Consider the following 22,031-nt stretch of genomic DNA (forward strand, 5'->3'; position numbering starts at 1 on the left):
GGCCCTTCTTAAAAGCCAATGCCTGTTTAAATTTGCCAATCTCTCAAAAACACTTCATATCACCCTCACCTGAGTGAGCACATTAAACACACGGATGTCATTGGGATGAAGTTGACATTTAAATGACTTTTTGTTTCTGTGATGCATGATCCTGCTGGTCCACCTTAACGGAGAGCAACAACCTGACGTCTTCCAGCAGGCGTCATCGTCCAGCCTCTGTTTGCATCATCCTTTTCCTCACCTCCATCATTCTGTTGCCGTGGTGACCAGTAATCCAGTTCCTGTGTGTGGCTGCACCAGGGTGAGCTCTGTGGTCCAGGAGATTGAAGAGATGGTGTGCTGAGACGGCTTCATTACAGTGGCAAACAACACACAGACAAAAACAACCAGTTTTCTCCTTGTCAAAATTGAAAGGGTTTTAGATAGTTGTTGATAATTGGAAAGGCTAACTGAAACATTAAAATGTGAACATACATTTATGTGATATGTGTATGTTTACATATATACTGTATATTAATGTACACATTCACACACACACACACACACACACACACACACACACACACACACACACACACACACACACACACACACTCACTCCTACAGAAACACACACACACAAGCTGTTATTTGATAAGAGGAGGGCCTTGCAGCTTTAGACATCATAAGCAGCTGCATGGACAGGACCCTACTCGTGTTGTCTCTGAGCACTGTGTCCATATTTGTTTGGTAGGCCTGCAAAGTCAAACAGTCAAATCAGGGTTTATCGGAGGAGGTGCAAACAATCGTTGCAAGATGCATGATACATTTATAGAGCATTCTCAATCCTTTAAAATCTTACATATCCTGCAATTATGCATGTGTTTTACAAATAGCTCAAAAGTCAAATGACAAACTTTGCCACCATTAACATCTAATTAATGCAAAAAATTACCAAATGTTGTTCTCTGGTGCTTCTCTTTTCGCCCCTGAAGTGCAGCACATAAAAACACCGAAGTAAATAAAATAGCAGTATTTAGAAATTATGGGTAAATACTGCCCTCTGTCGATATTCCCTGCACAATTCAACTAGTCACGATTAGTCGCCGGCAGATGCAGATCAGACGCTCTTCAGGACGTATAATCGAGACTAGAACAGTAAACTCTACTCCTAAACATGGCGAATGACAAGGTTAGTACAATTTCATAACGTTTTGGAAAATCCTGCCGGTCTCACAGCTAGTTAATGAACAGACAAAAGCCAATTTCCGATCACATAACATTATCGGTTCTTTGTTTATTATCTCGTGAGCCACCATAGCCAGTTTTCCTTCTGTGTTGTATTTTCGGTTACCAGAGAAAGTTTTAATAGTAGCCTGAGTAAGGATAGAGATCATTGTACCACAAGAGGAAGGAATTACGTTAAACAACAATGCATTATGTAGAACAAATGTTAATACTGAGGTAGTTTCGTTAAACCGATAGTCTTTACACCTTATGAGGAAGCCTCGTTGCCTTTATACTTTAGGAGGGAGCCTCGTTGACATTTTCAATGAACATTTTTGTGGTCTTTTTAGGGCACACCCTATGACTCATTAATTTAACCCGCTCAGGCAACATGTCAAAAGTATGTATTGTATTGTACTGATCAAACAGCTACCTAACATGTAGTCTGCCTGTGTTTTTAAATGCAGGATCCTTTCAAGCACTTGAGAGATCTTGCAACGCTGAAAGACCAGTTGGAGGACATCCAGCAGCGTTTGGAGAATGAGGTTCAAGTTGGCATTCCTCAGGTGAGCTTTCATGTATCATTTGGCTACATTTGAGAGTGATTGTGTGGAAGTTAATCCGTATGTATACTACTATTTACCTTGTTGTAAAAGTCCACCATTGGAAGTGGTTTGATGGTTACACAGAAAAATCATTATTCTGCCCTTTTCTTTTGTAGGGAAGCACTATTCTGTCCTCTCCCTTCCTGAAGGGCTTCGTCGCTGGCTACCTAATAGCAAAGCTGCGTTCATCTGCTGTCCTGGGTGTGGCTGTGGGGACTTGTACTGGCATTTTTGCTGCACAAAACTACAAAGTGCCTAACATTGAAAAAACCTTCAAAGATTACTTCAGCTTCTTCAAGAAAGGATCAAAATGAAACATTCCCTGATGGTTCTAAACCTGAAAGTCGTTGATGATGGATTGCTGATCAAGCCACACTAAGAGTCTATCATCTATCAGTCAGGGTTTTGTTTCTAGATGATCTCCTTGCGAATGCAGTGGCACTTTGTATTTATCGTTTGGTGTCAATTTAATTGGTGTGTGTCTGCGTGATGAGAGTGATGTGATGGGATGTTCTTTGTGGACCCTCACTCAGAGTTTCTCAGGTTCCCTGGAATGTTTTGTACTGCCTATCCAGTTTGCTGTTTGGCCCCCACACCAATGTTCTTTACCCATTAGTATTGTCTGAACACACAATGTTAAGTTTAAACCTCTTCAATCACATTATGGTACTCTGCCTTCAGTGTTTGAATGAAACCAAATGTGTACTGGTATAACTCTGTTCATTCAAACACGAGGCAACAAGGCCTGTTTTGCTAAATCTGCTCTGACTAAAATGGACCCTTGATTCTTGTAGGTGCTAAGTAGCTGAATTTAAAGCTTTTATTCCAGGAATATTTTAGACTCATACCCAATAAATAAAATAGAAATCTTTAGGTAATGTGGTATCACCAATGTGGCTGGCTGCCATTATGCTTTTACAGTGCCAGCTGACCAGTGATACATTTAAATATTTATTTTATCTGTAGCCTGACAGACATACAAGATGGATGACATATATATCTTGACTGCTGTGCAGTTTGCCTGGGACTCAATGTATATCATTGTCTAAAAAGCCTTTGATAAACAATATTATGCATGTATTGTCTCTCAAGTACTTCATGTTCTGGATAATAGGTTGAGCTGTTACATTCATCTACACGAAAATGCAATGTAGGTCCTCTGTTGAAATGTTATCTTTGTTTTGAGTTTATTGCATGTGGACAGACTTGCACTTTTTTTTACTTGAACCTGGAAACTGGATCCGTTACCTTTTCCATTTGCATATAAACATCTTCTCCCAAGCATTTGTTCTTGTTGTACTTTATGAGATAATTTGCTGTATATCCTTTTTTAAGCATATTCTTTCTTCATTTATCTTATATACACCATTAGTTAAGTTTTGATAATCCTCCATGAAGGTGTCAATAAAATCATGACTACAATTCTTTGCAAGTCAGAAGTGAAGAAAGTGGTCATCCATGGGGCAACTTTTTGAATAATGTTGCTGGGCAACACCGGTAACCGGTTTCAATCGTTCTGATTGGATGATCCTGATAAATTGAAGTTCTCCAGTAGATTATTTTTGTCAGATATCAATGAGAAAATGCCCAAACTACATTTCTCAACAACACTGCCCAGCAGCATTGCCCAAAGGGTTCCCCTATATCATCACCTCTACAGTGTGTTTTCAACTTTGCAGCAGTTGTGTGATGTTAATTGCTTTTGTTGCAATCTGTAGTTCTCTGGTCTCATATGTTGCCAAGTCATGGGAAGAGAAGGACAGATAAGTGAGATAGAAAATGGCGAGAAAGAAAGACGTAACGTATCAGTCTTACTATTCTAGAAAATAAGGTTTATTCTTTTAAGACACTGGTAAGAAACTAAAGATATCTTACAAATGTATGGGCACAGATAAGTAGGCCACCTGGAAGAGTGGGTGCCTGCCTGCCTCCACTCTGCACCACTGTATCGGTGTGTCCGTGCTTTAGGGTGTTGCTGTTCTGCTCCAATGAGGGGTTTTTCCCTTCAAAAGTGCAAGAGGAAGTGGCGTCTTGCTGGTTCGTTTTCTGCTTCAGTATGCCTACGGCTCTTAGTAGTTCCCAGTGGACCCAAAGCATTTATCACATATCTTTAAAAAGTCCCTTAGACTCCACCATAGATAGATCGTATATAAAGGAAGATCAAGGGAGTATCCTCCTGTACACAGGATTTCTAATGTCTACCTACATGATGCAATGATGGAAAAAAAATTACAACCCTGTAAGTCGTACACCAGGAAGATACATTGCAACTATTAACATTAAAGGTGATGAAAGAGACAGATGCATAGACATTAATGTTTTATAGTGGTTGTTTTATTTGTTTAATATTGTTTCTTAATAAGGAATATACAGTATTGCACTTCCCTGCAGTTCATTACTAATTAATGACAAGAAAAATATAAAGTTATATTTCAAAATACGCAGAAAATACGTTTTTGTAAAATTTAGTTAATCAATAACAGATGAAGATGAAGTAAATTATATTTAAACTACAGTCCCACAACAATCAGTGCAGCCTTAGATTTATAATTAACAGACAAAAAAAAAAAAAAGCTTAAAAGCTTAAACCTGGCAAATTACAAATGGCTATGTCCAAATCGTATCATAGCCAAACTACTTTTAATCTGCAAGATGTTTCAAAATTACATTAAATGGGACTCAATATCTAAAATATATAAAGAACAGAAGCTTAATATTTTTCACAGTTGGAAAACACTTTAAAAAGTTTTAAAAAGGAGCTTTAATTGACAACCACTTTTGTTTTCTCTTTCAGGATTCAGTTATCTGTAAAACAAAGAAAAAAAGACACTCAATTCAAACATGTTCACTTATCCTAGTTCACATGTCCAGTTTAAATTCCTCTCTTCTCGGATGAAATGAATCACTCACCCTTAACCTTCTCAACCTTCTCAACCATGGGCTGGAGCAGCAGGCCACGGGCAGAAAATGCTAGACAGAACGCAAACCCAAAACAACGTGAGCTTGTCTTAGTCAACTATGGAATAATTCAACTCATATATTCTGGGTAGAAATATGGGACATCTTCACAGGAGCTAGATGGCCCTACTTATTACAATTAGTGGTCATACCTTGTGCACGCCTCATGCTGCCATTGGCGCAGTTGGGTTTCCCAAGGGAGTTGGGGATCTCCTTCCCGTTTGCATCCACACACCAGCACACACTCTCCCAGCACTGCTGAGGCAGGTAGCCGCCCACCAGGTCGCACTGGGGACGGAAGGATGGCAGCTTGCTGGAAGTCAGTCCCTGGGCCTCCTTCTGACACTCAGAGAGGAAGGTGGACGCTGTGGTGGAAAATACACCTGTTACAGCCGTACGGCTGAGCGGGCAAGACTGTAACTGTACAACTGCATGAAGCTGAAATGTGCGTGTGTGTATGTGTGTGTGTGTGTGTGTGTATGTGTATGTGTATGTGTGTGTGTGTGTGTGCGCGCGTGTGTGTGTCGGGTTCTGGCTCACCATCCTTGGGTGCTTCAGAAGCGGCAGGGTCCTGAAACACACATCACACAGTTAAAGAGGAACTGCACACTTAAGTGTTTTTTTTTGAGCTGTAAACAAAATTATACGACTGTACTGTGATAAAACAGATCAATGCTGGTGTTAATATTGGCAAAATAAAATAAAAAAATCTGCATTTATTTATGGCTTAAAAGTGGCTCAACACGCCATCTACTGTTTTAAACCCTCCTAAACCTAGCAAGGACGGTGCTCGCGTAGAGTCAAGCGTTTGGGACTTCTGTGTCATGAAACGGGCCGTCCACCTCTCCCAGCCCCCGTCCCCGTGAGTGTGAGTCTCATTTTCATTAGCTTAACGAGACTAATCAACATGAGTTTACAGCCCCCCTAATCAGACCCTCAGTCCCTTGCCCACTTTTGAGTATTTTTTCAAAACGATGCAGTGGGTTGAGTTACACTCAGAGCTAGGATGAAATTACACTTGAATAGAAACAAACTGTACACCCACGCCAGCAAAACAGAAACCGAAATATACTTTTCAGATAATCTTTCGGGAGAATCGGGACACTCGTCTGGTAAAAGAATGGCATCTAGTGGCATCCCAGTCTCATAACAGCACTTTTGAGGCAAAGCCGATTATTAAACAATACCTTCTTATCAGCAAGATCTTCAGGCATCCTGAGCAGAGGCATGGAGGCCATAGGCAGGTGCATCCTCATGGGGACAACAGAGCCTAGCCATACAAATGAGTGGAGGAAAAATCATTAACATAAAGATTATTACATAAGTGTAGGAATTTTGAATATTTACTTTTGACAATTTTGACAATCACAGTCGCCACAATGCTCTTTCAAGCTCTTCCCCTTTCTGTCTGACAATCAATATACTGATCAACAAAACAATCACAAGACTCTACACTATCAAACTGTCCATGACTCAGGTCTCGGCCCACCAGATGCAGTCTTCCTGCTGATCTCCTTCAGCCTGTGCATGCGATTGTTCAGGTCCTGGAGCTGATCCCTCTGGCCCACGACCAGGTACGCAGTTATGGCCTGGCCAGCCAGCAGCAGACAAGCCAGCAGGGTCAGACCCGCGGCCTTCAGTGCTTTCTTGTTGGAGCTCCTGTTAGGGAGATTCAGATTGTTGTGATGTACAACAATACCTTGAGTCTACAGGTGTCTGATCAAAAAATGTGGCTAATATGTTTTTAAAAAAACCCACACAAATCTGGTCTAGATGACAATGTTAAATTCACATTAGTTTGTTGACGTCATTTTTCAATTTTCACTATTTTAACAGCATTTATTAAATGCAATATAATCACTTATTACACATATTTCTGCTGAACATAAATGCCAACTTTACTTTGTGAAAATAAAATCTTGGAAATCGCTTTTCAAAACATCACCATTAATTCTCAAGAGGATGTTGCTCCCATTATTTTTGTTCTTCCAAAAGAAAAAAGAAAATCTTACCTTGAAGGTGCCACGGTCACTAGAGGTGTTGATTCAGGCATGTTTGGCATTAATCAAAATCCTTCCTAATTCTACAGAACCTCAAACAGAACAGAGATGTCCACTTTGCAGAACTTAGAGCAGAACTAACACTAAAGACTGCGTGGAAAGTCCCTAAGGTACATGTCTGCTTTCGCTTGCTCTGGTGTGTTCAAGCTTTCCCATTGGCTAAAGGGTTATGCATCATCTGTTGATAGAGGCAGACTGTTTTGAATGGTTCAATCTTCATGTTGGTGAGTTGGGATCAATTAAGTGGAATGGAAATAATAATATAACATATGCTTACTTAATTGACCTCCCCTCACTCATGTGATACTGCCATTATTAATGAGACCTTAAATAAGAGTAGGTGAACATTACTTCCATTAGCCTTGTAGAAGAAAAATATCTTTGGCTTTTAGAACAAATGTCAAACCAGTGATATTCTTTGGTGTACTTTAATATTTTTAGCAGTCCTGTCCAGCTCTCCTATTCTCATGTTTTGCCACATAAAATGACAAAATCCTTATAAAATGTCTCTTGAAATATATGTATGACTACATATATGCTGGTAATTTCACATATTATTCTTAACTTATCCTTACTTAACCAAAGGATGGTTACATTTCTTAGGCATAAAAGGGATGACTGCTGGGAAACCCATTATTAATAGGAAAATTAATAATTTTCCCTAGAAAATTCTACCAGTGAAGGAGTTTGCATGAGGGTCCTACCTAGCAACACATTACAAGTCTCCACAAAAACTCTGATTGGCTGTCCTGTTGGAAAAAGTCTGCGGTCGACAAATAAGCAGTTCCTGGTATTTATTTCCCTGCGAAAGATAGAAACCGGTTTCTGATAAAGAACCTAAAAATCTGTGCTGGTAAAATAACCAAGTTTTACAAGTTTAACTAAGTTATAAACACGTTTTTTTTCTCATTTATCAGAGGGCACATTTGAAAACCAGTTTGAGCTCTTCAGAAAAAAAAATCAGAGGTTGAATTGTTGGACAATGTTATTTGACCTTGAGTCTATGGGGAGGATAGTGTCCAAATGTATTCCAAAGTGCCATTTCTAGATTTATGAATGGTAACCCATGATTTCTCCCTTAAAGATGTAATCTGTGAATATACCCCTCCCTCTCGTGCTGCACTGTGATTATCAGATTGGACTATGTATGTGTCCGTCCGAACCGGTTACTTAACCCAAACCCATTTAGTCAGTTGAATGGACAGCAAGAGGTCCGTGAGGGGCAATTCCCTGAATCTGTCAAAAGTGTACAGGATTACAAATCAGACTGAAACTTTAATTTCCAAGGGTCATGTTCTCTGCCAATATCTATTAATTACAGGGGCCTAAGCATCATTCAAATGATGTTCCAGTATGGCAGTCTTTTTTCCCCAAACACCTTTGTTATGGTAAAAAAAACTGGTTGCAGTGCATTTTAAAATAGTTAACCGTTTGGTTAATTTAAATACCAAGGTCTCATGCACCACCAGAACATTTCACTCAGCTCTAAGGGAGTTAATTATCATTGTCTGTCTTATTAGTTCTAAATATTTAGATGCGCTCAGTTAGACGCTAACATTTCACACACACGCAATGTACTAAATGAAAATGAAACTCAGGCAAGTCAGCATCGGCAAAATTATATATATAAAAAAAAATGTAAGAATGAACCAAAAAGCTAAGTCAGAACGATGTATGTTTAGGACACAGGAGACAGACAAAATGAGTATTCGACTTTTTATTGAGTGAAAAACCCAGATCATCTACAGACGACGTCCACGACGACCTCCCTTTCGCCGAGTGCTGTCTGATGGAATAGGGGTGACATCCTCTGTAACAAACAAAATAAAACATTTAAGACAGGGACACACCCAACATTCAAACTGATGAACATTCAAATTCAATAGTTAGGAGTTCTGAAAGACAGATTCCAAAACATACAACTAATTCATAAACTATGACTACATACGTTTGGATATATTAAGTTCATCTACCAAATGCATTGTACACTTGTTGTTTCCCCTTCTGCCATGCCACACAACCCCCCCACATCCTCTCTCATCCCGGCCGACCTCAAGAAGATGGGTTCCCCCTGTGCCGTGGTTCTGCTTAAGGTTCCTTTCTGAGTCACAGGGAGTTCCCTTGCCCCTGCTGACATTGTGCTTGCACTAAGGGGGCTTAGGCTCTGTTAAGTGCCTTAGGACAATTTACTTGTTCTGGCGCTATACATTTTGTATCTTCAAAATACAAAAAAACACAGGGTTTCAGGGCACACTCTCAAAACAGGAAGCAGAACTAAAAAACAAGGAAATGCTACTTTTATTTACTTCTACATTAGTTTGATCTGATGGTGGTGTAAATTAATGCAGGCATTTGGATTTGGGCTCAATAGTCTACAGGGCCAATAGACATTTCCTGTAAGAAACAAGACAGCTGAAGCACACAGGTGCACTCACTCACTCACAGCAGGCTACAACCTGTTGTGGCCCTTGTTGCTGTAGTGGTTAGCTCAGTTAGAAAGAGAAAGCGATCTAATTTTAGAAGTTCGATAAGTGCCCAAGCTTTCTTTCTCTTTAAATGAGCTCCAGTGGAGACCTATTCCTTCTCTGTTTATACCGGTCAAATCCTTTGTAATAGTACCCGCCATTGGAAAACAACATGGCTGTTAAAAACCTGCTTGGCCCACCAGGAAAGTGTCAAGGCATGCCTGGGGTTGATACAGAAGGGGCACTGATATCACAACAGATAAACCTGAGAACATTCACTGAAAACGGTACAGCAAGTTTCCATCAACGGTAAATTAAATTCCCATGACCTTTCACAACCTACAAGTTGTGAACAGAATTGTGTACTTTACCCCACAGTTGGTGCCCCATTGAGTACATTTAAGAACCTTTTCGAGGGCTTGTTAGGCTACCAATCCAAGTGGAAACTAGCATCATCCATGGAAGAGTATGATAGTGTGTGTGTATACATTATTGCTTCACCAAAACATTTTATTGAATTAACTGATTTTCATGACTTCCCAGGCCTGGAAAATGGGATTTAAAAATGTCAAGACTTTTCTAGGATATCCATGACCGTGAGAACTTTGAAGTGAAGGTTGTGTCAGATACTGGCTTCACATGCCACCATGTGTCTGCTCTGCCCCAGCTATACCTAAGCCCCAGTTTGTGCTCTCGTAAATACAAGATAACTGACGGTGGAGGCACACCCAAAGAATCCAACTTACCGATGCGTCCAATTTTCATGCCTGAACGGGCAAGGGCCCTCAGAGCTGACTGTGCACCAGGTCCGGGAGTCTTGGTTCTAGAAAACATCAACATCACTGTCATTCACCATCAACAACCACGTTATACGTTTCAGTTACGTCAGCATGGGTACATGATGAAATGTCTTGACAGCAGTGTACATTCCATTCGTTTCTCCATTTCAGTCCAGACCTTGCCTTTTAAAAACATTCCTACCCTTATATACATCACATCATTGTAAGAAAACCTTTTTTGATGACAAAAGCCACCTACAGGCCCCTCAAGAAGTTGAACCTTCCCGTTGGTCTAAGAATCAGTTCTTTCTACTAAGAGCCTACAGGACCACAACCTAGGAAAAAAAAATAAAAAATACTCTTAACGGACCAAACCCTGGCAAAACTAAAAAAAATAGTATAGAACCTGCTGGAATTAGGATAGAACTACGATCACTAGGGACGCACCGATTCCACTTTTTGATCATGCAGCGAAGTACATTCACCAGTAGTTTGGTAAAATATTATTTGGCAAAACCACCACTTTCAGAGAGCAGTGGATTGAAACAGTACTCATCCTTAAGTACAGGTTACCAGCCAAGAACCTAGGGACATAAGGGACAAAGCACCTTGCTATCTCAGGTATAGCTAAACTGAACAGTCATCGATCATTTCCATTGTGTGCTGGATACACTCATAGCAACTGTTGCTTTAAGGACCCATCTGAAAGAAATTGGCAGAGGACTACTGACAACAGGACTACATATGAATGCAAGGTAACTCAATGGTCATTCACCAGATGAACTTTTCAAATGGACTATTGCAAGACTTCCCACAATACACTCAGGGTCCATAAGTAAGGGATAATGTTGATATGACTATACGTTTTCCTGCTAATTCTACGGTAACTTGCAAAAGCGATAGACATTCATCAAAAATACCTTTTGTATTATTTATAATAACGATTATGTTACTTACTGACTTCGAGTTACAATCACTTTCTCGCTCCGTTAAATTACCAAACTACTTGCGGACTGATAACATGAATTAGAAGTCGAAACCTCATTGCCCATGACAGCACTCAGTTCTTTCTAGTGACCGACGCAAGAAATAAATATCAGAACTCCAAATGTTTGGTTAGCCCATTCAAATCAGTGTCAATTGAGAACATTCTGAGGAAACATAGAATTTAAGCTCCAATGATCCATGCATTAAAAGAATATTGGAGGTAGGAACACATTTTAAACACCACAACCCTATGTTTAGTTTACAGTCGGTAGGAGTTTTACTGGTAAGACAAACTCTATCAATATTACGGCTTATATTAAGTGAACACTGCTGCATTGAATCTTAGTGCAATCTGCATGGAATCTTATTTAACCAAGACTAGGTATTTGAAGGAACTTTTAAAATAAAGCTTATTATTATTCATTCTCCTAGACATGCAGTATTTGAAAATAGTGTGCGATTCCAGCTCATGACTGCTAACCTGTTTCCACCAGTAGCCCTCAGCTTGATGTGCAGGGCAGTGATGCCAAGCTCCTTGCATCTCTGGGCAACATCCTGGGCAGCCAGCATGGCAGCGTAGGGAGAAGACTCATCTCTGTCAGCCTTGACCTTCATGCCACCAGTCACTCTGCAAATGGTTTCCCTGTGGATGAAGATAGTCCCAAAAAGATGGGGTGGGGAACACAGTTTGAATCGGAGTACTTACTACAGCTTGCCATCATTATCAAAACAAGGCCTCAAGCGTACTCAAAAGGTGTATTAATGTGATGTACCAGTAAATATATTATCCATGTTTGTTGTACTCACTTGCCAGAGAGATCAGTCACATGCACAAAGGTATCGTTGAATGATGCGAAGATATGGCACACACCGAAAACATTTTCGCCTTCGGCAACTTGGGGACCCAGGCTGATGACCTGTTCCTCCTTCTTTTCCTTACCCTTACGTGGTGCCATTGCTGAAACAAACCATGATGAAAGAAGTTTAACGTAAGAATCCTCAACGAAATTCAAACCAATAGAAACTGAGTGCTCTTGGCTAAAACAACCTTGCCCAGCAGATATTGCACATGTCAAGAGAACTAACGTAATAGCGATACGTTGCATATTAAGGCATGCTTTGTCTGGTAAATGTAAAATAACTAATGGAAACAATTACTTACTAAACGGTAGTTCGACAACTTCAAACTATGCTAACCAGCTACATCCAAATGTGTACACTGTGATGGGGCAATGTGGCGTCGACTCGAGATAGCTAGCGCGTCAGCTAGATTTAAAATTTGTGTCACTTGTTTAGATCCATTGAAAAATACAAGCAAACTGAACGTTATTTTCGTATTGCAGTGGGAGAGGCATGACTTGCAAGCCCGCAGCTCATGTTAAAATCATCTTTACATTAAATGTTGGTAAGCCGGTTGCATGAAGGCCCCAATGTTAGTGGCTAGCCTATACTATCAGACAGGCAACTGAAAAACACCAACATTAAATCCTTTAATACACATAGACGTAAAATACTGCCACTTTTGGAAATACACACTTGTCATGAGTATTATTTCGGGAAACCAGCAGATTTTATGTTATTGTAAAACATCAGATTATAACAGATAGTAATGTACAGCACTTACTTCTATGTACGTCTCGGTGCGAGGCTGAAACAGGAAAGGAAGGAAGAAATGCTACCGGGTCACGATTCAGTCTTTTCCACCGGAAGACGCTTTGGGTAAGAGGGAAGCTCTATTTCAGAGTAAAGGTTTGTACTCTTCAAAGGCTACGTTAAAATGTGATAATAGACCACACCTGATTTTATTTTGATGAAGTCCCATTGCCCCTTTACGTTTTGAAAATGCAGAAGGAGAGGAACCTAGAATATACAATAGGTTTGTATAATATTATTTCCAGCAGTGAGCTTGACATGCATCGTGCACATCGTATACATCGTATAACTTGCATGGGAAAAGCAATCATTTGGTTTGTTAAAGGATAACGTGGAAATGAAATTCAACTGAAGACCACATTCAACTGAAAATAGCGGACCACTTGCTCAGGGCGTTTCTCATATGTACTCTATTCCAAAACTATTGCAATATCCTAAAGAGCTGCTCTTCAATTCCAGAATGCAGTAGGGTAAAGTCAGGTAAATTAGGTCACCTTTTGGTAATGTGTCTTAGATCGTCCTTAAACACCATTGACATGCACATGGAAACAACCAAAGGTACACTCAGTGCAAATATAAGTTAACTTTTACAATTATATGTTGAAAATAGGAAGAAAATTCAATGTTTTAAGCTCAAGAGCTGTTTATGCGCTGGATGTCCCCTTCTGAGCCAACACGGTGTTAATCAGGTAAAATGGTATTAGGCTAAAATGGTAATAAACACATATAATAATGTTTATTTTTTCTGTGATATGATACTTAAAAATACCAATGAATGTGCTTGCATATATTAAGTAGTATTAACATGGCTCAGCATTAGCTTTTATGCAAACAATATAAACAGTTAAGGAGCCATTCAAATGATGAAACCACAGCAATAGCATGACAATACAGAGGCACTGAATTCAAAATATTAAACTTATATTTGAGTATTCTTTAACTTGTTTGTGTTAGAGTGCACCATCTATGCATTTGTATCTGAGTGGGCTTAGGCTACTATTTGTGGCATTTGTGCACTTTATGTGTATGGGCACTAGGCTATGGGTCATGTTTATGGCCAACAATAAGAATAGGACATATAAAGGTTTACAGCTTAACTATTGTAATAATATTTTAATGTTTTCAAAGGAAAAAACCCATCTCATTAATTACTTCAAGTAAATTCAGAAGGTGGCCCATTTTATCCAACACTTAAGCTAAATTGGCCTGGCTCCGAAATTGTGTTTTTTCATTAAATTAACACTTTGCAATTTTGACAATTTTTGAGGTATGGTTTTATAGGCAACCAGTTTTGGTACCATCCTCAAATTCATTTTGATAGCATACAGTCATCTGAAGGACAGATAAACACCTGTGTGTTTCCAACTAACCAGCCAGGATATTTCTTATGTGGACACGGCTGGTACAGAGTACTGAGACTATGCTGAGCAGTTCAATTGTTCTTAACAATAAACCTTGTGGATATTGATATCATAGAAACAAAAGAGTTTGTCAGTTGATAGAAGATCGAAGGGCTATATGACTCTCGGATAACTAGAGGTGTGTAGCTCCATCTTCTGGACATATGGCAGTAAGACATTTTTTTTTTTACTCTTCAGGATAAATTATAAACAGAAACACAAATAAAAGTGCATTTGGTTACGGTGAAGTATTTGATAAGCTATACAAATAATAATCTTGCCCAATTTACATCCACACTCTTTGTTCATTAAGACAAAAATGAGAAAGTCACAAGATAAAAAGACAGTGGTTTCTTTATTTGTAAATTAATCACAAAAATATTAGCTACCAACAATAAAAAATATTAACAACAATATGTTTGATTGTACAGTCCAGGTGATTATTATTATATCCTTACAGTTATTTCATTATGATCACTGTTAATTAATAACCTACAATATCATACAGAAAGCACAATGTTGGCAGTGTGAGATTCATTGGGATCTTTTAGCCTTTCGATCAGGGTCAAGAGAAAATCAACTTGCATTCTGTCAACATGTTTCCTTCAGCAGGAACAAACCAATAATCACTCAACCCCCTATTCTCAACCAAAGGACATTGTGCTTGGTGCAGATGACCAATTTACTATTGCATTGTCAGCATGGCCATTTATTAGGAAAAATGGGGGGGGGGGGGATGTGATGTCCACCAACTGAAATGTGAGCAGCATGGTTTTTAGGTGAGTGCATGTTTAGCTGGAGTCCAAACAGTGTTCCACGTAAGGTGCATGATTTAGTACCTTAAATAGGATTAGCCAGTTTCCTCTCTTCAAAGACAATTGATAATACAATTTCATAAGACCCCGAAATGCTCAACCCAGCGGCAATTCTTCAAACCAAGACATTGCCGGCTCACAATATATGTAGCTAATCACATCTCTCCATGGCGAACGAAGAAGAACCTTCTCAATACACATACTTTTGAGAAGAAGTGACACCATGGGTAATAATGATTTGTACAGTTAGTCTGTCCAGACAGAAAATAAACTGCTGACTTCAGAATTCCAGTTTTGTATGTTTTCATGGTGACAAGAAATGAGAAAATATTGCCGGTTTACATTTCAACCTTGGATAAAGAGAGGAAAAAAAAAGCAGGAGCAGAACTCGTGCAATCACTATGCTTCCCCTACACCAGCTTCCATCATCCAGAGGATTAGCGGTCTTTAACATCACACAGGGTGAAATCCAATTAAAACCCTTTCCTCATTTTTTTTTTTTCAAAGACTTTACTGAACGCACAGGGTTTTTTTTTTTAATTGGATGCTTTGAAACATAGTAGGACCACAAGCTGCACTTATGAATAATTCATGCCACTGACATGGGACAGAGCTGAAACGCAAAAGCCGTTCTACGGAGTCAGATAAGGAACAAATCTCACTGTCAGGCCTCAAAATACTCCAGTTCGACCATGTGGGTGTATGTTCAAAGGGCATACGAAAGCTCTTCTCTGCCCAGCTGCACCCCTGTGGACTGAGAGACTCAAACGCTGCCCTGTACTTACAGCAAACTAGGTCTGATAATGTGGAGAAGCTATTACTGCAAAGGTGAGATGGGGCCCTTAGACACTTGCTGCTTGGACTGAGTCACATGAAACCGGCTCCCATGTGCTTGTGCTTCACAGGAAAGGACAGGATTGTATATGTAAGACATCCTCACTTATTCTAGATTTCAAACAGCAAAAAAGTCAGTTCAAAAACCAAGTCGAGACAAACAAAAATAAAAGGGGGCTCTGGTTTATTCATTACCATACAGTTAGTGAGACAGGCATTATGAGGATCTGTTAGTAAATCTTACTGTACTTCTCTCTATAGCCTTCTTCATTTGCAAAGACTGCTTCCAGTCCTTGGGTCTGCACTGGATCTTATTTTAGAGCGTTATGCAATAATTACCTCGTGCTTACGACTGAAATGACAGCCGTGGGCATATCCTTTACCAACCCCACTCTTTGTCATATTGCTTAATTACCCAACGATGACAGAACAATTACTTGACATTACATTCGATCACCTCTGGATGGCTCTTAAGGATTTGCCTTTTTCTGAAAAAAATAAAAACCTGCTGTAGAATTGAATTTGTTGAACTAACACAAGTCATTGCAAAGTGGTCACAAGGTTACAGTGGACCAAGTTCCAGAGACACAATGAATCCAGAGTTGGCGCAATAACAAACATTATAATACATTGCTCGTCATACTGGTGACTGTCCGATGTCCAACCTGCTTCTGTGAACCTGCCTCTGCTCCAGTCAACGATAGCTGGATACGGCAGGCGACTGAGTATCGTGAGTTTTTAAGTCCAGTTTATTTTTCACATTCGTATATTTCAACACTGTATAGAGTTCTCCCGACTTAAGGCTTCCCTCTGAAATGATATTGATATTTCAGTTTTCTTTTAAATTAACTGGTTTGGTTAATTCAGTTAAGGCAGCAAAACATGATATGGGACCGTAACAAAACACCTTTGAATTAATATTTTGGGATTTTCACATTTGACATGGGTGTAGCTTATCTTTCTTTGTAGTACCAAAATGCATCATTCATTAAAAACTCCCATAAAATTGTATTTACATACAGACACTAAAAGTCCAATTTTGTGATTTCACCCCTCAAATGCCATGTTAGCCAGGTCTGTGGTTTTAAAAAAAAAGACCTTAGTGTTTGCTATGCACATCAAGGTGAGCTGACAATTGTATCAGTTCACCAGCTTAAAAAAAAAAAAAAAAAAAAAAAAAATGTACACAGACTGAACAAAAATGATGCCTCAGCATCAGTATAACTTTGTGCAAATGTTACAATGATGCAAGTTAGAGTAAAGGAGAATTTGAGTGAACTATACCGAGAAAGTTTAAACCCGTTCCAATCTCCTCATCGTTTTCTCACCTTTGTTTTGGGGCTGGGGGGGTGTTGTACTGTAAAAACATAACCATCCTCTGCACTCCTATCGATTATTATTGATAACGTTTTTGCTAAATGAATGTTGGGCTGTGGGTTGTGAAGACGTGTGGATGGTGTGTTGGGGGTCTAGTCCGTCATCCGATCCTCAAGAGTGAACTAACATTAGGTGTGGTGTCAGCTAGTGACATGTTCCTGAAAACATTCCTGTAAAAAAACAATTCCCCTGCGGTCTCACTAAAGGGTTCAGCCAAATCCTAAAAATGCATGTGATGTATCAGACACAGGCAAAAACTAGACAAAATGGCCGCCCTCTTTTCTGCTCTGCTTACAGGGAGTGGACTGGAGCTTCTTCTGATCATGTTCTGTGAGCACCACTGGATTTTAAGAGGCCAGTCCACAGGGCAGAGGCGGAGGGGGGCCCCGGCTGGGATCCTCTGGTACGTCTCTTACAAACAAGAGTGCCGTCTGCTCTACACTCCCTACTGCTGAATATCGTGTACCCTTTGAAAGACAGGAGATCGTGACCCGAGAGCTTAATTCCTGCGTACAGATGATGCGGTGAGCAATGTAACACACATAGTACCGCGCTCCAGTTATCTGGTGTTTCCCTCCGACATGCAGCCATAGCATGCCACACTGTGCAGTTAAAGCACTGCCTGTGGCCAACAATGATAAATGAGTGTGGATGATAGTGGGTGGTTGGGGTGGGTTTTAATGTGAGTGTTCAACCCTGGCACTTAGTCTTTAAGAAATTGGCTAGTGTGTTCTTCAAAGACTGGCAAAATGTCAGCCAAATCACCATCTCGTTTTGTGTATGTGCGCAGCTCTCTTTCAAGATGGAGGGGTTGAGAGAGAATGGAAGATGAACTCTCGACACGAGGGGGATGGAATAAAAGAAAGTCTCTCGATTCTTCCTGGAGTTTAGTCGCTCCTCTGCATGTGTCCTCTCGACCTTCTGGGCCAGTGGCCGTTAAAATAGCTTACTGTACACGTGCGCTCCGAAGCAGGGTCTCATCCTGTCCCTCAGACTGTCCTCGTCCTCTCGTTGATGCATAACGTCCCCACCCCACCGTGAGGCCTGTACCCCACAGACTGTCACCCCGCGCGGCCCCTGCGGTGGACTAGGGAGGCTCGTTCCAGCTCCTCCCTCTCCAACAGCCCACCTGACTGAGCTGCCCACAGGGTGCTGGCGGTGAAGTTGGGGTGGGGAGGGTCGGATGCAGTCTTTCTGCCTCTGGTGGAGGTGTGAGCGGAGGTCATACCCCGCGGGCGGTGGGGGCAGAAAGAGTCCTTGGGGGGCGGTCACACTGTCCAGTGTGGCCAGCCGGGGCTCTTGCTACCTGATGTGGAGCAGTTCCTCTCGGAGCCAACTGGGGAGGGGCTGGCCCATCTTGTAGAGCAGTTTGGACAGCTCGATGTTGGCCTCCCGGTACTGGTCCCTCAGGAAGTTACGAGACTGCCATGGTGGGAGATAGGTGGAGAAAAGAGGCCGATTACAAAACTTCAAAACTTTTTATACTTTGCAGACAAATACATATTGGAGGCCTAAGATCAAATCATGTTACCCTACCACTGTATTACACAATACCAAACTTAACTCGAACGTATATCTTTAGCATCCTAAATCTGCCTTGCTGTTCAGACTAAACCTGGAATTGTCCATGTTGAATAAGGTGATTTTGCCTTGGGACAACAGAATGATTGATGTTTGGTGAATGATACATATACATCCATGTAGTTCCCACTGAAAAGGCCCTCTACGGCATCTGTTTGTTTGTGTGTTTGTTTGTTACCTCCGCCAAGGAGGTTATGTTTTCACCCCTGTATGTTTGTTTGTTTGTCAGCAGGATTACAGAAACGCATGGACCGATTTCTATCAAACTTTGTGGGGAGATTGGGTAATATAATGGCAATAATTGATTCGATTTTCAGATGTCAAGGTCAAAGGTCAAGGTCACAAGGCGGAGGTTTGCATTCTCTGAATGCTCCCATTATTGTTTATTTATTTCCACTCTCTCCGACACAGGTGTGAACTGACAGAGGCCATGGAGGCTGGCGACTGCGACAGGAACATGTTCCCACAGAGTAGCTCCATCTGTGTTTCGGAGCCGTGCCCTCCATACTGAGGCTCTCGGGGAGGTTCGCTCTGGCCGAGTGCCGTCAAAGGTCTCAGGATCATCACTGCCTCCTTCCTCTCGCTGCCGCGGAGCGGCCATGTGACCCAGTCCTTCCCCTCTGATTTACTTTGATGTGGCTGCCAAGAAGCCTCAAGGTAACTCCAAGGACTAAGAGTCAGTATCAGGACTCTTTTTTTTCCCCTGTCACTTTCTTTTTTTTTCACCTTCTCCCTCAGTCTGTTAAGGACAGTGCAGCGCAGCGGAGAGGCCAGTACTGCAGGCCCTACTGACGTTCCAGAAGAATCTGAGCTGACAAGGACCTGTCACTTCTGCTGAGGGTGACACTTAACCAGCCTGGGTTCTTTGCACCACTTTTTAAGTGTCAACTTTCAGCAGTGGAATTCAATACAGATCCTACAGGGTGTAAGTTAAAGCAGGCCCATTTCTGGGACTAATTTAAAGCGGGAAGACAAGACACGGGACGTATGACTGCCGTTTTGACAATGCTTAGTAAGAAAACAGGTCTGCTCACACTCACATCTGCATCCATGTCCGGGTATCTGCGGCCCTTACTCTTGCCCAGGCATTTGGTCTTTCCTCCATCCAACAGCTGACACCAGAAGCCTTTCTTCGGATCGAACCTGAACGAGGGAAAAAAAGAGTGGAAAAATGTAAAAAAAAAAAAAAAAAAAAGAAGGGAGGGTGGGGTTAATAAGTAAATAAGTAAATAAATAAATAAATCCTTCCACGTCAGTCTAATGGAAAGCGATTCGAGAGCAGATGGCACACAGCTTTTGCTGTTTAAAGAGCTGACACGGGACAAAACATTCCTATTGTCCACTGGGGGATGTGACTAACAGATGTTGCTGTTTATGTGCCTGGGTTAGCGATTATGTGGTCCAGCACTGGGGAATGTGAGTGCATACGAGGAGAGCGAGAGGGAGGAGAGAAAGCAGACGTGCAGGCAGCACGGGAACGGGAGCACAAACAAAGGGAGAGATCAACGGGGAAGGAAGACAAGGGATGTTACGGAGGAGGAAAGAGACGAACAGACAGGCGGGAGGAACAGAGGCGTCGGGGATGGTAATAGACCCGAAAGTCACACATGAAAGCTGTCGGGGAAGGAGAAGAGATGGGGTGGGCCTCTGGGGCAGACTGGGGCTCTTTAGTCTGAGCCCTGAGTCAGCCTCTCATCTCCATGCCACCTCAGCATCTCCATTTCATGTGTCACTCATCAAAGCCAAATAGAGAGACAGAGGGGAACTAAACACAAAACAAACAGAGGGGGGAAATGACAGATCAAACCAACCCCCCCCCCCCCCCCCCCCCCCCGTCCCCAAAAAGGAAAAAAAGCTTACGCGAGTATCTTGTGATAGTTGAGAAGGTTGGTGAGTCCAAGGAACTTCTGGATCTTATCCATGACCGACGCAGGCTCCGTCCTGAGCATCTGGCCGTCCAACACCAGGATCTGCCAAAACAGAGCCAGGAGACAAAGCCAGTCAGAGCTGCACTGTTGGTTCTCCTCCAACATGTCTTGTCTTTGCTCCTGGCTTTTAAGCCAATCCCTCCAAAACAACATCACAAAGATGGCGGGGGAAATTATGTGCTATTGAGAAGTTGATTAATCAAAGGCTTCACTTTCTAAATCCAAACAAAGAATCATTAGCAGTCTTGATTACAGTAGATACGACTCAGGATGGCAAAATATCAGACTGATTAAACAGACATACCTGCTGATTTTTAAACTAAATCACACACACACACACACACACACACACGCACACACACACACACACAATAGAAATGTTCACACATTCCTTCAGACTCCTCTCACACACACACACACACACACACACCTGGCTGGGGTGATAGTGACTGAGCCAGCGTTGCAGATGGGTTGCGTAGAGGCCCGGCACCAGGCAGCGGTTCTGCAGCATCTGCAGCTTGGCGGGGGAGTCATGTCCAGCTGTGATGACATCATGGAAGGTGTACTTCTGCGCAACTGGGTCATCGTGTGCCCGCTGGTGCTGTGGCCAATAAGATAAAGCAGCATTATCACAGCTGTACTGCAGACAAACAATACACACTGGGCAAAAGCCAGAGACAGACTAATAACTTTTAAAAGGTACAAAAAATAAAACTATCCAAGGAAGATATCTAAAGGGTTAGATGTTGGATATTGAGGCCTCAGTCCCTGTGATGAGGCTGGGTACGCCCCTGCCCTGGAGCTGTCGTGACGTGACGGAGCCCTCACCTGGTACCAGGAGTACGCCCGGTCTGCAGGGTTGATGAGGATGGTGATGATTTTGGCTTTGGGTAAGAGAGCCGCAGCTCGGCGCGCTGCGACCTCCGAGTCAAAGTAGTTGGCACTCTTCTCGAAGTAGAAGTCCGAGCTGGTGTTCGAGGGGAGCGGGAAGTACTCCATGTACCTGCGACAAAAAAATACAGGAGCCCCAGTCAGGTAGAGGTAGAGGGGATTGGTTCCCTAAGAGGTACTGAGGAACAGGAATGAAGATGATTTTTTTTTTTTTAATTTGTATACTACCCCATGACCTTATGAAACCTTGTATGGTGTGTTAGTTCTGACTGAGTGGGTGGTATGGTTTTTGCTTGAGTGAGGGAATGATGAGAGAGGAAAAAGGAGGGTGAGGGAGAAAGAGGCAGAGATAAGAGAGAGGGAAGGAATGAGTAAAAGAGAGAGAGAGAGATGGAAGGCAGAAGGAAGAGAGCGAGAGAGAGAGAGATGTCTGATACAAGAAATCTGGCCCTCGTTAGCCTACGTTTCAGTTGATGGCTAAAGCTTTGAAAG

General features: G+C 41.6%; 4 protein-coding genes across 6 annotated transcripts in view; 1 reads left to right on the plus strand and 3 right to left on the minus strand.

Annotated features, from left to right (window-relative positions):
- The first annotated feature begins 1,143 nt into the window (after window positions 1–1,143).
- Window positions 1,144–2,944, plus strand: LOC308363317 (SLC35A4 upstream microprotein). Its single transcript, XM_080836135.1, has 3 exons — window positions 1,144–1,171; window positions 1,674–1,772; window positions 1,928–2,944. Exons 1-3 carry the CDS (start codon window positions 1,157–1,159, stop codon window positions 2,123–2,125), a joined length of 312 nt encoding a protein of 103 aa, XP_080692261.1. The 5' UTR covers window positions 1,144–1,156; the 3' UTR covers window positions 2,126–2,944.
- A 1,183-nt stretch (window positions 2,945–4,127) lies between these two features.
- On the minus strand, window positions 4,128–6,913 carry cd74b (CD74 molecule, major histocompatibility complex, class II invariant chain b). The gene is made up of 7 exons (XM_080853779.1): window positions 6,782–6,913; window positions 6,259–6,428; window positions 5,957–6,039; window positions 5,310–5,340; window positions 4,922–5,134; window positions 4,722–4,781; window positions 4,128–4,616 (listed from the first exon to the last, which is right to left on the minus strand). The coding sequence occupies exons 1-7, from the start codon at window positions 6,829–6,831 to the stop codon at window positions 4,609–4,611; spliced, it is 615 nt and encodes a 204-aa protein (XP_080709905.1). The 5' UTR covers window positions 6,832–6,913; the 3' UTR covers window positions 4,128–4,608.
- A 1,618-nt stretch (window positions 6,914–8,531) lies between these two features.
- rps14 (ribosomal protein S14) lies at window positions 8,532–12,747 on the minus strand. Its single transcript, XM_080842121.1, has 5 exons — window positions 12,685–12,747; window positions 11,868–12,018; window positions 11,542–11,703; window positions 10,041–10,117; window positions 8,532–8,639 (listed from the first exon to the last, which is right to left on the minus strand). Exons 2-5 carry the CDS (start codon window positions 12,014–12,016, stop codon window positions 8,572–8,574), a joined length of 456 nt encoding a protein of 151 aa, XP_080698247.1. The 5' UTR covers window positions 12,017–12,018; window positions 12,685–12,747; the 3' UTR covers window positions 8,532–8,571.
- A 1,830-nt stretch (window positions 12,748–14,577) lies between these two features.
- The window catches only part of ndst1b (N-deacetylase/N-sulfotransferase (heparan glucosaminyl) 1b), a 59,098-nt gene continuing 51,644 nt past the window's right edge, over window positions 14,578–22,031 (minus strand). For 2 of the 3 annotated variants that reach the window (XM_080839410.1, XM_080839411.1), the window contains 5 exons: window positions 21,477–21,651; window positions 21,079–21,249; window positions 20,581–20,690; window positions 19,755–19,863; window positions 14,578–18,561 (listed from right to left, as the gene is read on the minus strand). In XM_080839410.1, coding sequence (XP_080695536.1) covers window positions 18,442–18,561; window positions 19,755–19,863; window positions 20,581–20,690; window positions 21,079–21,249; window positions 21,477–21,651 — 685 coding nt within the window. In that variant the 3' untranslated portion in view covers window positions 14,578–18,441. The remainder of the gene's footprint in view (window positions 18,562–19,754; window positions 19,864–20,580; window positions 20,691–21,078; window positions 21,250–21,476; window positions 21,652–22,031) is intronic. The other variant, XM_080839412.1, reaches the window with a different exon arrangement.

The sequence above is a fragment of the Sprattus sprattus genome (assembly GCF_963457725.1).
Source record: "Sprattus sprattus genome assembly, chromosome: 1".
NCBI classification, from domain to species: Eukaryota; Metazoa; Chordata; class Actinopteri; order Clupeiformes; family Clupeidae; genus Sprattus; species Sprattus sprattus.

What these genes read in the sequence shown, in the direction of transcription:
- LOC308363317 (XM_080836135.1), top strand. An exon ending in TTCAAGTTGGCATTCCTCAG is followed by an intron (nt 1,773 to 1,927) that starts GTGAGCTTTCAT and finishes TTTCTTTTGTAG; the next exon opens with GGAAGCACTATTCTGTCCTC.
- cd74b (XM_080853779.1), bottom strand. Translation starts at nt 6,831, where the DNA reads ATGCCAAACATGCCTGAATCAACACCTCTAGTGACCGTGGCACCTTCA. An exon ending in AAGATCTTGCTGATAAGAAG is followed by an intron (nt 5,341 to 5,956) that starts GTATTGTTTAAT and finishes TGTGTGTTTCAG; the next exon opens with GACCCTGCCGCTTCTGAAGC. An exon ending in CAGCATGAGGCGTGCACAAG is followed by an intron (nt 4,782 to 4,921) that starts GTATGACCACTA and finishes CGTTCTGTCTAG; the next exon opens with CATTTTCTGCCCGTGGCCTG.
- rps14 (XM_080842121.1), bottom strand. Translation starts at nt 12,016, where the DNA reads ATGGCACCACGTAAGGGTAAGGAAAAGAAGGAGGAACAGGTCATCAGC. An exon ending in GTGACTGATCTCTCTGGCAA is followed by an intron (nt 11,704 to 11,867) that starts GTGAGTACAACA and finishes CTTCATCCACAG; the next exon opens with GGAAACCATTTGCAGAGTGA. An exon ending in CATGAAAATTGGACGCATCG is followed by an intron (nt 8,640 to 10,040) that starts GTAAGTTGGATT and finishes TGTTTGTTACAG; the next exon opens with AGGATGTCACCCCTATTCCA.